The sequence below is a fragment of the Octodon degus genome, unplaced genomic scaffold (assembly GCF_000260255.1).
Source record: "Octodon degus isolate 3935 unplaced genomic scaffold, OctDeg1.0 scaffold00032, whole genome shotgun sequence".
In the NCBI taxonomy this organism is placed as follows: Eukaryota; Metazoa; Chordata; class Mammalia; order Rodentia; family Octodontidae; genus Octodon; species Octodon degus.
The window spans coordinates 16262765-16276501 of NW_004524608.1; the positions used below are offsets into that span (position 1 = coordinate 16262765).

Here is a 13737-nt window from a genome sequence, read left to right on the forward strand (position 1 = left end):
CGTGCACTTAGAAGGAGCCACGCCTTGTGGCCCCCTCTCTAAATCAGAATGATTACATTTTACTATTTACATCTGCTCACTTGCTTATTGCCTTTCTTCTCTGGTCAACCCTGAGTTCCAAAGGAAAGGACCAAGTCCACTTTATTTATCAACCTTCAATCCAGTAGCAAAATATTATCTGGTCTCCCCATACACAGCAGTGTCTGTTGAACTGATCAGTGGCAGTGGCTGCCTGCCTCAGGTGTACCTCTATTTAAGCATCAACGGTGCTTTGTCTTATTGGCATGCGTGCTCGGTGTTTATTTATAAGAAAATAATTCCTTTTTTCCAGACACTTGCAAGAACTTTTTTTTCTTTTATGGAGCAAGATTTTAAGTTGCCGGGTAGACTTACCACACCACTGGCTCTCACAAGGGGAGCCTTCAAGTCAGGAAAGACGTTTTCCAAGTACCACTTGAAGCTTTTGCACTTCAGCGTCTTCCTCAGTTCCCTCTGCTGGCTCAGGTCGCCGGCGTCCAGCCTTTGGTCTATGAGGTGGTCCCCGTGGCCGTAGAACAGCTCTTTGTATTCATCCAGCCAGACCTCAGCAACCCGCACCAGGTTCCGCTCCACTGTCTTCACGCGGTCTTTGGGGAAGGAATAGGGATTGTCACTTCTGAAGATGTGGCCCACGCGGGAACAGGGAACGATCTCAATTTCGCCACCACACATCCACACCTGGAACAATTCGATGATGAGCGTCAATTATTAGACAACTGTTCACAAATCAGGGGCAATTAACAATGGCTAGAAACTACCCAGAGACTGTTTCTGCTAAAACCCTTGTGTGATAAAAAAAAAATAAAACTCAAAAAATTAGTTCTGTGTTGAAGAGGATAGTTTTCTCCTTCCTTAAATGGCAATGTGATCCTTTACTTTTTCGCCCTAAAAAATATCTTCCCAAAATCCCAGTGTACAAAACCACAATACGAGCTTCCAGGGAAGGGTGTGCCAGCCTGCTGACCTGCTCTCACCCCGGGCAGACTCGCCAGGCAAGTGGCACACCATTTGCACACCATTCGCCAGCAGAACTCCAGAGTCACCGCCCAAGCCCACAGGAAGTAGCTGCTTCAACTGTGTTCTAGACCTCCATGCTAAGGCTTTCTTAGATGCTTATCAGTGGTGGTATAAATGAATGAATGAAGTTCCCAAGGCAGCTGCGAGCGGGATGCAGCTGGCCTGTGGTAGCCTTCTCCAGAGGTCCTCTGTGCCACTTCTGTCATGTGCATCCTCCAAGATCACCAATTATGAATTGATTCTAGGACTTCCAACATATTGGAGAGAGATGTCTCAGGGGAGTCATTTTGTATGAGGTACCAACCCCTCTGCATTTATACTGAAAGGCAGGAAATCACTTCCCCTTTATTGAAATATAGAAATGATATCAAGATTACTGTAAAATAATCAGCGCTACTATAAAACATGAGTATTAAGTTATGAAATTAAAATTAAATGTGATATTAAATATTAATGCTTAAATAAAATATTAAATATGAAATGAACATTATTGTGAAATATTGTGAAATTTAAGAAACAAATGAATTTCAAAATGCTCATTAATTTTTCAAATTTAATCTGCGCTATGAAAAAATAATTCATAGACACTAAATTTCTGTGAAATTTATGCTGTGTTAATTACACATCTAACTAAATTAGTAAAATTAAACCAATGAAAACGAAATGGTAATTGTAAAGAAAGTTAGAAAAAAAGTGGTGATACCTTGAATGAGAGCTCCATATTTTCTCCACCCCAAACATCAAGGCCAGGATCATAAGTTCCAAGTTCAAAAAAGTACTTTTTGTCAATAGAAAATAATCCACCTGCCATGACGGGGCACCTACGTAAAGAAAGGTTATGTGTTACACTTGCATCGCACGGGAGCTCACCTTGTGGTGTGGGGCTCTGTGCCTTTGGGCCAGTTAGAGAACACTGAGGGCAGGGAGGTCTTGGGACGGGGTCACAAGTACGCCTGCTAAAGCTGGCGAGTTTGCCAGGCTCGTGGTGGCAGAGCTTGATTGATGTCACCCAAGAATTGGGGCCAGGAAGTAAGATTGTGTTCTGTCCTAACTCTGACACCAACTCTTTAAGGTTGTTCTTTTTAACAAGACTTACTTAGGGCTAAGCTAGCACCAGATATTTACTATTTTTATTTTTATTTTTTTATTTTAGGGAAGGGTCTACAGGATGTTCAGGGTCTCACTACTAGATCGGACTCACAGTGATCTGCCTGTTTACAGCTCCCAAGAGCTGGGATTACAGGTGTGTGCCACCAGGCCCAGTCTCAATCACCGACTCAGCACACTCCGGGCACAGGCAGCACGGCAGGCCTGGGGGTGGCAACCCCAGCCCCTGTGTCTGTTTGCAGGTGCTTTAATCCACTCAGCTATTTGGCTGGCCCTACTATCTGTTTAATAACTTAAGTATTGCAAAAACTGTGGGAATGTGCCTCATTATTAAGAAACTACAACCCATGTAGAGAAGTCACAAAACTTCACCAAGGTCAAGAGAGAGTGGCCCACACACCTGGAGTTCATACTTTGGGAATCCGTCTGAGTTCCACACTTTGCAATTGCACAGTGCTGCACCCAACCATTGGCAGCCCATTATATGGTAAAAAGCAGTGTGGAAGGCACTCTAAATATATGATCTGATTAAAGTACTGGAACAATTAATGGTAATGACTTTTACTAGTCTTCCTACAAAAGTACAACAATGAGGTAGTTGGAACTTTATGGGGATAGTAAATCTTAAAAGTAGACATTCAAAGGAGTCTGAGTCCAGAGCTTCTGCAGTTCTTGCTGATTACATTTTAGACAGAAGTTAGAAAAGGCTTTGATCACCACAGCCACCACTTGGCCAGTGGAGAATTGCTTTGCCTACAGAATGCACCATGTCCCCAAGGGTAGGGCAGTCCCTTCCTCACACACCTCACCCTTGTCTGCCAGTTATGTACCTAATTCTGTGTCCTGATGATTCCTACCAGATTCTCCAGAATGCATTCTCTTCCTAACATTATGCTGGACATAATTTCAACTCAACCACTAGACTGACCCTCAGAATGGGACTCTAATGAAATGGAAAGATTCTTTAGGCTTAGGAATAGAAACAGGTGCTAAATTTAGGCTGGTCTGAGATGGACCTCAAATTGATCTTTTGTTACCTGTGTATCCCTGGGAAAATCACTTGACTTTTTTAGTCTAGATATCCTCATCTCTGTAAAATGACAACAACCACTTCACCTAGGGATAGAGAAGAGGTTGAATGCTTCACATTCAGTGCATAATAGATGGTACAACTTCCTTGCTCCCAGGAGGACCAACTCTGGAAATATCAAACCAGGCATGAGGAAAATAGTTTATGGACTGGAATGCTGGGAAAACAGGCTGCAGTGCAAGCTTATTAACTTGTGTTAACCTGTTCCCGTGTGCCTCCTCAAGTTCTCTCTCCAACACAGAATCCATATTTTCTACTCTGGATGAGGCTGGCTAGTGCCCTTCCAGCAGGTTTAGACTCTGGGGAAGTGACAAGAGGTATCCACTTTGGCTTCTGATCCAGCCAATGATCTTGAATTTGCCTTCTGTAATACAGCCTGAATTTTAATTTATGTTGAGCTTTTGTGTCTATTTCTTAAGTTATTCACAGAATTTGGCATTTGTCCCATGGAGAGAGTAGGATTTGGCTGTGAAAGACAATCTCACCATAGCTATTATTATCATGATATTTCTATTAATATCATTTACTATTTAATTTTTACTCATGTTTATTTAAGATTATATGTGTTAATGCAGCAAATTCAACTAGTATTTGTTTCTTAGGTTACAAATCCCAGAGAATAGGAAGCGTATCAGTAACTTTCTCTAAGCTCATGACTGGATAGTGTTCAATTGTGTTTTTAAAAGTGAGTTTGAGTAATGGAAAGCTAATTTCTTGAAAAACTTTTCTTTAGTAATCTAATGGCTAGATGTAACTCTTGATGCTTATTTTTTTAAATTCATTTTATTTAGAAAGAAATAGCAATGAGACAGTTTCAAAACAGGTTAGTAGGACAGTTACAATAATTAATACACTGCATATTGTTATCTTCATAGTAGTTATTCATAGTACAAGATGCAGACATGATATCTTGTCTAAACACTATTAGTACAAATAGGCTATAGCCACTTCATGAAATTTTCTGTGCCTTTGCAAAAAATCATATGACTGCTTCTTAGTCTTAAATTTCACACACTTACCTTATTACATCAGTTTCTTTAATTCTGTTTTTTGCAACAACATCTGGAGGAATTGTTCTCCAACCGAAGTTCATAGGCCACACAAAGATTCCTCTTTGAAAGTTGTCCACTGTCATGTAACTAATTTAGTAACAAACAAGCAAATAAGCACAATAACAAAGAACAAAGTGCAACTTGAGATTTTATATGCATCTATCTGTGCTTCAACAAGTGTCTCCATGGCTTATTTACGTACAGAACAGTTACTGATTTAGGTGATTTTGGATCAGCACCTTTTAATGGTTTCATTCAAGAAAATTTATGAGCGCAGTTTGTACTGGTGGCTAACTGGCTGGATTGCTTGCTTTTAACGTATACTTTAAAAGAATAATAACTTGTCTTTTGTGTGTGTATGGCACGAGGGACTGAACCAAAGGCCTTTGGACTGAGATAGATCCAAAAGTCTGTCTTAAAAAATGTTTTATTTTGAGACAGGGTCACTAAGTTTACCAGGTGGGCTGCAATGGCAATCCTCCTTCCTCAGCTTCCCAGAGTGGTGGGATCACAGGAGTGTGCCACCATGCTGGGGTTCACTGTGGCCATTTTTGAGGAACAAATAAACAATTTAGAAGTGCATATATGTTGGCTATGAAAGGAAGGACTAAAATTGAGGAAAATAATATCTCAGGGTTCAGCTGACTATAAAGGGAGATGAATTTAATGATGAATAATGGGCAATATTTGTATTAAGATTTATCAGTAACCAAATTTGATTATTGGATAATAGGTTCCACACACACAAGATATCTATCATATGTTTCCATTTATTCAAGTGGATAAATAACTCATTTCTTAGAGTTTTTAAAAAATGTTTCTATTAGGACTACAGTAATAGCTCAGCAGTCTAAGGTTCTGCTTAGGCAAGCACGAGGTCTTGGGTTCAATCCCTGGCACCACACACAGTGCTGGCCCATCCCCAGGGCACACTGAGCTGGCCACCAAGACTGGGCATGGTGGTGCATGCCTGTAATCCCAGCACTGGGGAGACGGAGACAGAAAGATCACTCTATATGTGTTCCTACTAGGACCAGTATTTTTTACTGCTTGTGGGTAAAGACCTACTTAGAAGTACAGGTGAGCTATGCAGTCTTACCTCATATCCTTGTCATTAATGACTTCAATTACTGGACAGGCCACTTTCTTTCTGCTTAAGTAAACTCTTTCCAGAAGAGGTTCTAGCCAACCAACATTACATTCTACATGTGAATCTAGGAAGGTCAACACATCACCTAGACAGTACAAAAAAAAAGTTTGAAAATATCTACTGCATGCACACTGCATGCACAGAGGTGCTGGGGCCCAGAAGCATGGTTGTCAGGACAGAGGTCTTTCCTTCTTATTGAACTTGTGGTGCCTAAAATCTTGTTCTGTAGCAATATGAAGACTCTTTGTATGTAGGAATTTTGATGGATAAGTATCACCTGTGCTTAGAAAGCAAACAAGCAAGCAAGCAAGCCCAATAAACTATTTAGAGCAGTAAGCATGTCTCTGATGAATACACTTAGAATTTGGGTCATTGCTAAAGTTCCTTTTAAGGAAGGTAGGTACCATTAATTCTAGGGGTAGAGAGTATGGAAGTTTATTTTCAGAAAATCAGAGGGACATTAAAATTATAATTTTGATCGCAGAAATGATAAAAAGTTCTATAGTATGGGCCAAATAAAGTGGAGGAACATGGAGCTGCATGGTCAAAACAAATTAAAGAGCAAGAGGCGCTGCTAGAAGAGCTGCTGGGGAGGCGAGTGGGTGTCAAGTGCTGCTCAGTGGGTACAGCAGTAGTATTTTTGATGGCTGAAAACAGTTGTAGAGTTTGGTTGCTTGAGTGTAAATTACTGAACTTAAAGACAAATTCTGTGTATCTTGCAGTTTATAAAATGTATTATGAGGCAAGAAGAAACTGGAAGACAGGATGAGTTACTAAAGCTTATTTTTTTCCTGTTGTGTGAAATAATACTTTCAGCCCTCCAATGAAAACTCGGTAGCATATACAGTGCTTTAAGTGATTTTATACAAGTGGAGTGTGTGTGTGTGTGTGTGTGTGTGTGTGTGTGTGTGAAATAAATAAATAAGTAATAAATAATATGAGCAATCAGTCCCTGGCTCAAAGCCCTCCTAGGCGTCTCCATAGGAATGCTGAAGTCTCCCTCCCCCTGGCAGACCTCAGGAGGGAAAGCTGCCCTTCCACCCAGACGTGGAGCCAGCCAGGCACTGCAGTCTGTACATGAAGGTGCAGTCAAGGGCTCCACCTCTCACTACCTCCACTGGCCCTGCTCTTCCTTGTCCAGCTGCCTCAATTCAGAAGCCTTTCCCAGGCTACAGTCTTGGTCAAGGCCACCACTGTTGGAGAATATAGTTTTCTCCACTCTGACTCAGAATTTAGTGCTCCATCCACAGGGAGATGATCTTGATTTGTATTTTTCTCTGCTTCACCATGTAGTGCCATCCCCGGAGAGAAGCTGGCTCTCTCCTGGCTAACTTCTTACTGATTGTTTTTTGCCATGAGCAAGTAAGTCTTGGTGGTCTCCTTCATTTTGCCTGGCTGTTTTCATCGATCACTCCAGTACCTGGCTGCTCGGCTGATGTTGGTTACCATTTATTATGTGTTTCAAGCATTTTATGTCGTTGTCCTTTTTAATCCTTACCACAAGACTATAGTATAATTCTCATTTTTATCCTTCTTAAAAGATAATGAAAGTTGGAAGTGTAAATAAGAACCAAAATGTATAATAGATATTGTGGAATAGGAAGAAAATGTCCAAATAGGGAGGAGAACTAGGGAAGGGGGGGCAACGAAAGGAAGAGAAAAGAAAACAATAATGAGCAAAGGTGGAAAACATGGAAACAAAGCTTTAGCAAATAGGGAGGGGAAGGAGGGTTGAAGGGAGTGTAGGGTAACGGGAAAAAAAGAATCAAGTTATATCACGTACAGTGCAAATTCCCTATAATGAATGTGACCATTACATATACCTAAAATGTAGCAATAAACAATTAAAAAATATAATGACATTGAAGAATAAAGAATTAGAGTAACTTTTCCAAAGTTCCCCAGCTAATTGGTAATGGTATAATATTAGAAAACGTATGGCTTATCCCAGAGCTTATGTTCTTTAAAAAATTGGGAGAAAGAATCAGAACTTTATGTGAAGAAGTTAAAATCAAGGTGAGGGCTGTCAAGATAGCTCAAAGTGAACTAAAGTGCCTGCGTAGGCAAGAGCAGGGGCCATGGTTCAATCCCCAGCACCACACGCAGCATCAGCTCTGCCCCCTGGGTGGGCTGAGCTTGCCAGAGTCTGTAATCCCAGCACTGGGGAAGCTGAAAGCAGGATGATCACCACGAGCCCAAGCTGCATAGTGAGACCCTGCAGCAATCAAATACATTAAAAAAAAATTAAAGTGAGCATAGTTACCTGCATGATATGTCATGATTTATGAAATCTATAAATTGCTCTGCAGCCAATGAAATTCAGCATTGTATTAACTACCTGGTCATTAATAAAATTTTTGCATGAGGATAAAGGTTCAAACTTTATGCAAGGTTTAGATAAGTTCTTGGAAAGTCACTTTAGGCAGAACAACTCTTCTAAGCGGAAACTTCCTGTACCTTCCTTTCTGAAGATACTGGTTACATATCCTGATCATGCTGGAGGAGATTATTTTTAGGGGACCAGAGCTTTTTTGGTAACCAAAAGTTGTTACTCCTGTTCTGGTCTATGTGTATACACACTGCCCAAATTCACAGGAAATCTAACTTCCAATGTGGTAGTATTTAAGGGGTGAGATCTTTGAAGATGACTAGGTTATGAAAGTGGTGCCCTTCTGAACAGAATTGGTGCTCTTAGGAGGAGGTTCACAGGAGCTTGTTAGCTCCTTCAGGCCTCCTGGCATGTGAAAATAACAGCAAGATGCCATCTTTTTTCTTTTCTTTTCTCAGTAATGGGGATTGTATCCAGGGCCTTTGCACTGAACTATATCCCCAGCCTTTTTTTTTTTTTTTTTTTTTTTTTTTTTTTAGACAGGCTCTTGTCAAGCCATTAAGTTGCCCAGGCTAGATTCCAGCTTGTGTTTCTCTTGCCTCAGCTTCCCACAGTGCTGGGATTATGTGTGTGTCCCACCACGCCCAGCTCAAGGTGCCATGTTCAAGCAAAGAGTGTCTTTTCACTCCCTGTATCTGCTTAGCTGCTTGATCTTCCTCGCTGCCAGAACTATCAATAAGTGGTACTTAAAAAATTACTCAGTCTGAAGTACTTTGCTACTGCAGCCTGAGCACACTAGTTTATCTGCTAGTATGTCCTCTTGCATGGGCCTTTCTGACACGGTGAGAACTTTCACAGAGATATCTAGACAAAGAGAGCATGCACATGTAGCTTGTGAAGGTCACTTGGCTAATGGTACAGATTCTGTTAAGTCCAGTCTTTTTTTCTCTCACCACTCCTACTGTGTTCCATTCAGATTCAGAGTTCTTTATTATCATCATCATCATCATCATCATCATCATCATCATCATCATCACTTTATGTACTTGGTGCAGGGTCTCTCTATGCAGTTTGGACTCATAGTGATACTCCTGATTTCAGCCTCCCCAGTGCTGGGATTACAGCTGTGCACCACCGTGCCTCATCTTGGTGCCAGCTCAGCACACTCAGGGGCATGGCCAGTGTGGCATGTGGTGCTGGGTATCAAACCTGCCCCCTGCGCTTGCCTAAGTAGGTGCTTAGTCCACTGAACTATCTCGCCAGACCCAGACCCACAGTTTAAAGCTCTTTAAACTCATTTTTTACTGCATCACCTACCCCTGTTGCCATAGATATCTTATTGGATCAAAGGAACTTGGATCAACTTGTTCCTCAGTGACAACTGGCATTGTCTATATTCACTTCTTGCCTAGCCCAGACGCTTACAAAGATTCTCACTCATTTCCAAGACCTGAGGGAATCCATATTTACTCAAAACATAGCTAGAAGTTTATATTATTTTGTTTAGAGGAGGATCAGTTGACCCCTATGCTGAAATGCCTGTGCTCTAATCCCAGGCATTTTACTTTCAAAGATCTCAGGACCCTGTTAGATAAAAAAGGAGTTCTTGGTACCACTGTCTCTTGGCAGGATTTCTCCTCCCAGAGGATATTGTTTGTGGCTGTTGTACTCAGTGTGGCTGATGCTGCAGGTGGAGAAACCCAGTGGAATTAGAAAGCGTTGAAGTTATACCTTCACCCGGACTTCCTAGAAAATTAGTGGACTTCATTAAGATCTATCTTCTGGTGATATTTCTAAGATCTCTCTAATATCTAAATTTTTAATCAATTGATAGCAGTGTTTACTTTTTAAAAACATGAATGTTTAAACTGAAGCTCAGAATAATTAATTTGACCTTGGTTAGAAATTGGAAGGATTGTGTGTTTCCTAAGACTGGATTCCAGTAATGTTGGATTGTTTGCAGATGGGTTTCATTGTAAGTTAGTATTTTTTATTTTTCCTAACCCAGTGCTACTCAGTGTGCCAAACTACCTTGGCTCCTCTTCGGGCATGGACTCCCTACTTATATTTAATTGACCAACATTGCTTCCAGCACCAGTAAGTACTTGAACAATGTGGATTTAGCTTGCCATTTTCTTTCACTTAATGACATGTAAGCGACCCTGAAAGAACCACAGTTTAACATATAGCAGAAACAAGTTGTAGAAATTTGGAGAAGGGTGTCCCCTAGTGCTTTGAGCCTGTCAGGAGCTAGGTCTCACTTGCTATATGGTTATTGAGTATGGTTAACTAAGTCTCTGGGATGCTCATAGCAATGGCAAGAATCTTCCTAAGTGATTTTTTCAGGAGGGAAATGAATGAGATCTGACCTTCACTGTGACCCTTCCTGGTGAATCTGCCCTTCTGCCTATGGTGAACAAATTTTATTGATCCATTGCCCCTCAAAGTTGAAAATCTGTTCAGGCCTTCTGACCTCCTCATTCATAGCAAGTGATGGATAGGCCTGACCATTTTGCCTCAGTCAGACTCAGATGAGGAACCTAACCATGAGGACTGGAAGTATCGTGCGTGCTGCTTACAGTACCATAGGTGACTGCTGGTCACTCGCTATTTTGTAAGTTCTTCAGATTTTCACAGGAGCTGGCTGATACTAACCTGAGGTGGACATGGTCTGCTTCTCTTCTGCTCCTGTGTGTCCTTGGAGCTGATCTCATCCTTGCCAGTTGCCCCTCCCCCTTACTGTCTCTGAGAACAGTAGTTGCCAAGGTGGCCCAATCTCCCTCAGTTTCTTATCTGCCATTCCTTTGCTTAGCTAAGGGATTCCAGAGAACATTTCTGCCTTCTGCCTTTGCTCAGCTCTGCTTCATGGGCCTCTTCAGGTGCTGGACTGTCTCCTGTCTGGCTCTACTTGAGGGCTAAGGAGTGCCCTGTGGGGTTTTAGGAGATTCACACCTCGTCTAGTCCTGTTCCAAGCCAGTGCCTGAACCACATCCTCACCTAATGCTGGTAGTGGATCCTGACAGCTTTTGAATTCTCCACTGGGTTGGGCATATTTCAGGCACGTTGGATATATCTTTAGTATATCCAGGCATATGACCAGTGAAGGCTGTTTCCACTCCATTGTGACAAATATTTCTATTTCTCCCCCTATACTTTCAGGCACTGAGTCTTCTATAACGTTCCTCAAAATGTGGGCCACCGACACTGCTATCTATAGGAGACAGTATCAGGAACTGAGAACAAATATTCTGAAAATTTAGCGTTACCTCCAGAGGAAATTATCAAGTCAATGTTTTTTTCTTACTAGGTTATATAGAGCCATGCAGGGGCACTGGCTTCAGGAAACCACGTGGGCGCCAAATCCTCAATGATGTTCGAGGCACTTGCAGAAAAATGGCATATTATTTGCATATAACCTACGAATTCTTCCCACATCCTTTAAACATCTCTAGCTTACTTATAATACAATATAAACATAAGTACAATATAAATGCCATGTAAATAGTTATACAATATTGTTTAAGAAATTGCAACAAGAAGAAAAGTTCATGTATGTTTAGTGCATATGTAGTTTTTGTTTTAAACTTTTCAACCCAAGGTTGGCTGAAGCCATGGATGCCTAGATATGGAGGATTGGCAGTGTACTAAATATATATAATTTTGTGTATCTGTCCATTCATTTATTTTAAAAGGAATTTGTTACAGCTTGTGTCTAGTTATCCACTCAAAGCCTCATGTAGGCATGGGGCAGACCTTTAGAGTTTGTGATTAACTCATAGTTCACTGGGATGTGAGTGCTGCTGGGATTATGGGTGTAAATGTTGCTGGGATTGTGGGTGTGAGTACTACACACATCCTGGAGTGGACAGCCTAAATATAAGACAAGGGAGATAGACTTGCTCTCTGTGGTCATTGTTGCTGTTACTCCTCCCTTTTGCTCTTGCTGTTTTGCTGCATTCCACCACCATGAACTGCTGCCCTCTGCCATGTGCCAGTCTGTCTTGGAACCAGTTTTGTATGGACTGAAACCTCCACTAACTGTGAGTTAAATAAATCTTTCTTTCCTTATGTTTGTGTTCTGGGTATTTGTCCCAGCAATGAGAGAAGAATAACTGGGACAGAATTACAATTTCTTATAGTTTACAAAGGCATAGGGCCAAAAAATTGTAGATTATAAAGTTCTTTTCAGGTACTCTAAGAAGCATCTCTACATTAGGGACTAACAATCAATTAAGATACATCTAGGGAAGATTTTTTAGGCTGCGATTTTTGACCCATCAGTGAATCATTCAAACAATTCGGTGAGCCTGTCCAGAATCCAAAAATGGTAGTGATGTACAAAAGAAGATATTAGAATCTGTTGCACATGTTATTTAATAAACTGTTTGTTATGAAGTTATGTATGCAAACATGTACTGGGTTGTGATGTATAATTTGTTTCTTAATATGAGTCATTGTCAAAGCAGTTTGAGAGTTACTACACCAAAACTGAGCTCATGTTCTCAAGGGCATTAATGAATATCTGAGAAACAAATTTACATTTTTCATTTTTATCAGTTGTTAAATTCAAATAAATTATTTTATGGATGCAACTGTAACTAACTGCAAGTGTTTTTAATCAACTTTTTCTGAAGACAGGCTCCCATATGGTCCCATAGCACAGTCTACTTCAGGGGTCATTAGTGCTCTGTGCAGGTAGAGAGAAAACTTTATCCTAAATAGTTCTGGTCCTGGCTTCATCAACTATCTCTATATGAATGTCCAGTTGTCATCTCAAACTTAATAGACCAAATCCAAACATGACAATAAACCCAAACCCATTTCTCCTGTTGTGGCCACAGCCCACCAAGGTGCTCAGGTTTGTTTTCATCCCTCTCATTCTTACTCTCTTTGCATCTGTTATGCTTCATGTATAGATGTCCCCCCAAGGCTTCTGTAGTCATGGGGCAGCTTCTGGAGTTTGTGATTGATTATTGTGGATGTGGGTGTCACACCTTCCCTGGGACAGGTAATCTGCATTACAATATGAGGAGGGGAGAGAGGCCAGCTAGCTACTGAGCTGCTGCCCTTCCCTTTGCTTTTTGCTCTTTGCAGCCACCATGAAAGGCTGCTCTGTGCCATAAGCCACTCTGCCTCGGAGCCAGCTGAGTATGGAGTGAAACCTCCACTAACTGTGAGCTAAATAAACCTTTCCTTCCTTCATTTTGGGTGTCAGGTACTGTTCCCAGCAATGAAAAAAGAGTAACTGAGATAAGATCTTAATTCATGCCAAGTCTGACGGGCTCCAAGTTCATAATGTATTATGAATTGACAGCTTCCCCTGGCCTTCCTGGTACCACCCAATCCAGGGCAAACAAGGCCTACCTGATTGCTCCACTTTTCTCATCTCCTTAATTTCTGTTCTAAATGTGGTTGCCAGAATGAGCAAAATGTAAATGATACATTATCCATTGGTTTTACATTATGTCAAAACTTATGTTTAAGGGCAGGCCAGATATCACAGAGGAATAAAGAGCCTGCTTAGGCAGACACAGGGACCAGGGTTGTATCATCAGCCTGCCTGGCCAGCTCCACCCCCAGGGCATGCTGAGAAGGTGACTGAGACTGGGCGTGGTGGTGCACGCCTGCAATCCCAGCACTTGGGAAACTGCAAACAGGAGAATTGCTACAAGTCCAATCTGTGTAGTGACATGCTGTAGACCCTGTACTAAATACATGAAATTTTTTAAAAATTAAAATATAAATAAAACTGACATCTGGGGCTGGTGAGATGGCTCAGTGGTCTAAAGCACCTACTTAGAACAAGCTCAGCAAAGCACAGGAACCATGGTTCAATCCCCCAGCACCACATGCCAGCCAGCCCCGCCCCCTGGTGGGCTGAGCTGGCCACACACACACACACACACACACACACACACACTAAATAAATGTAAAAAAAAAAGAAGAGAAAAAG

The 13737-nt window shown here is 41.4% G+C and overlaps 1 protein-coding gene across 1 annotated transcript in view; it reads right to left on the minus strand.

The window, feature by feature from the left end:
- Nucleotides 1–13737, minus strand: part of Galnt5 (polypeptide N-acetylgalactosaminyltransferase 5) — a 48314-nt gene that overhangs the window by 12800 nt on the left and 21777 nt on the right. Inside the window, exons 5-8 of the mRNA XM_004629911.2 lie at nt 5405–5540; nt 4273–4392; nt 1760–1877; nt 394–717 (exon numbers count right to left, since the gene is read on the minus strand). Coding sequence (XP_004629968.1) covers nt 394–717; nt 1760–1877; nt 4273–4392; nt 5405–5540 — 698 coding nt within the window. The remainder of the gene's footprint in view (nt 1–393; nt 718–1759; nt 1878–4272; nt 4393–5404; nt 5541–13737) is intronic.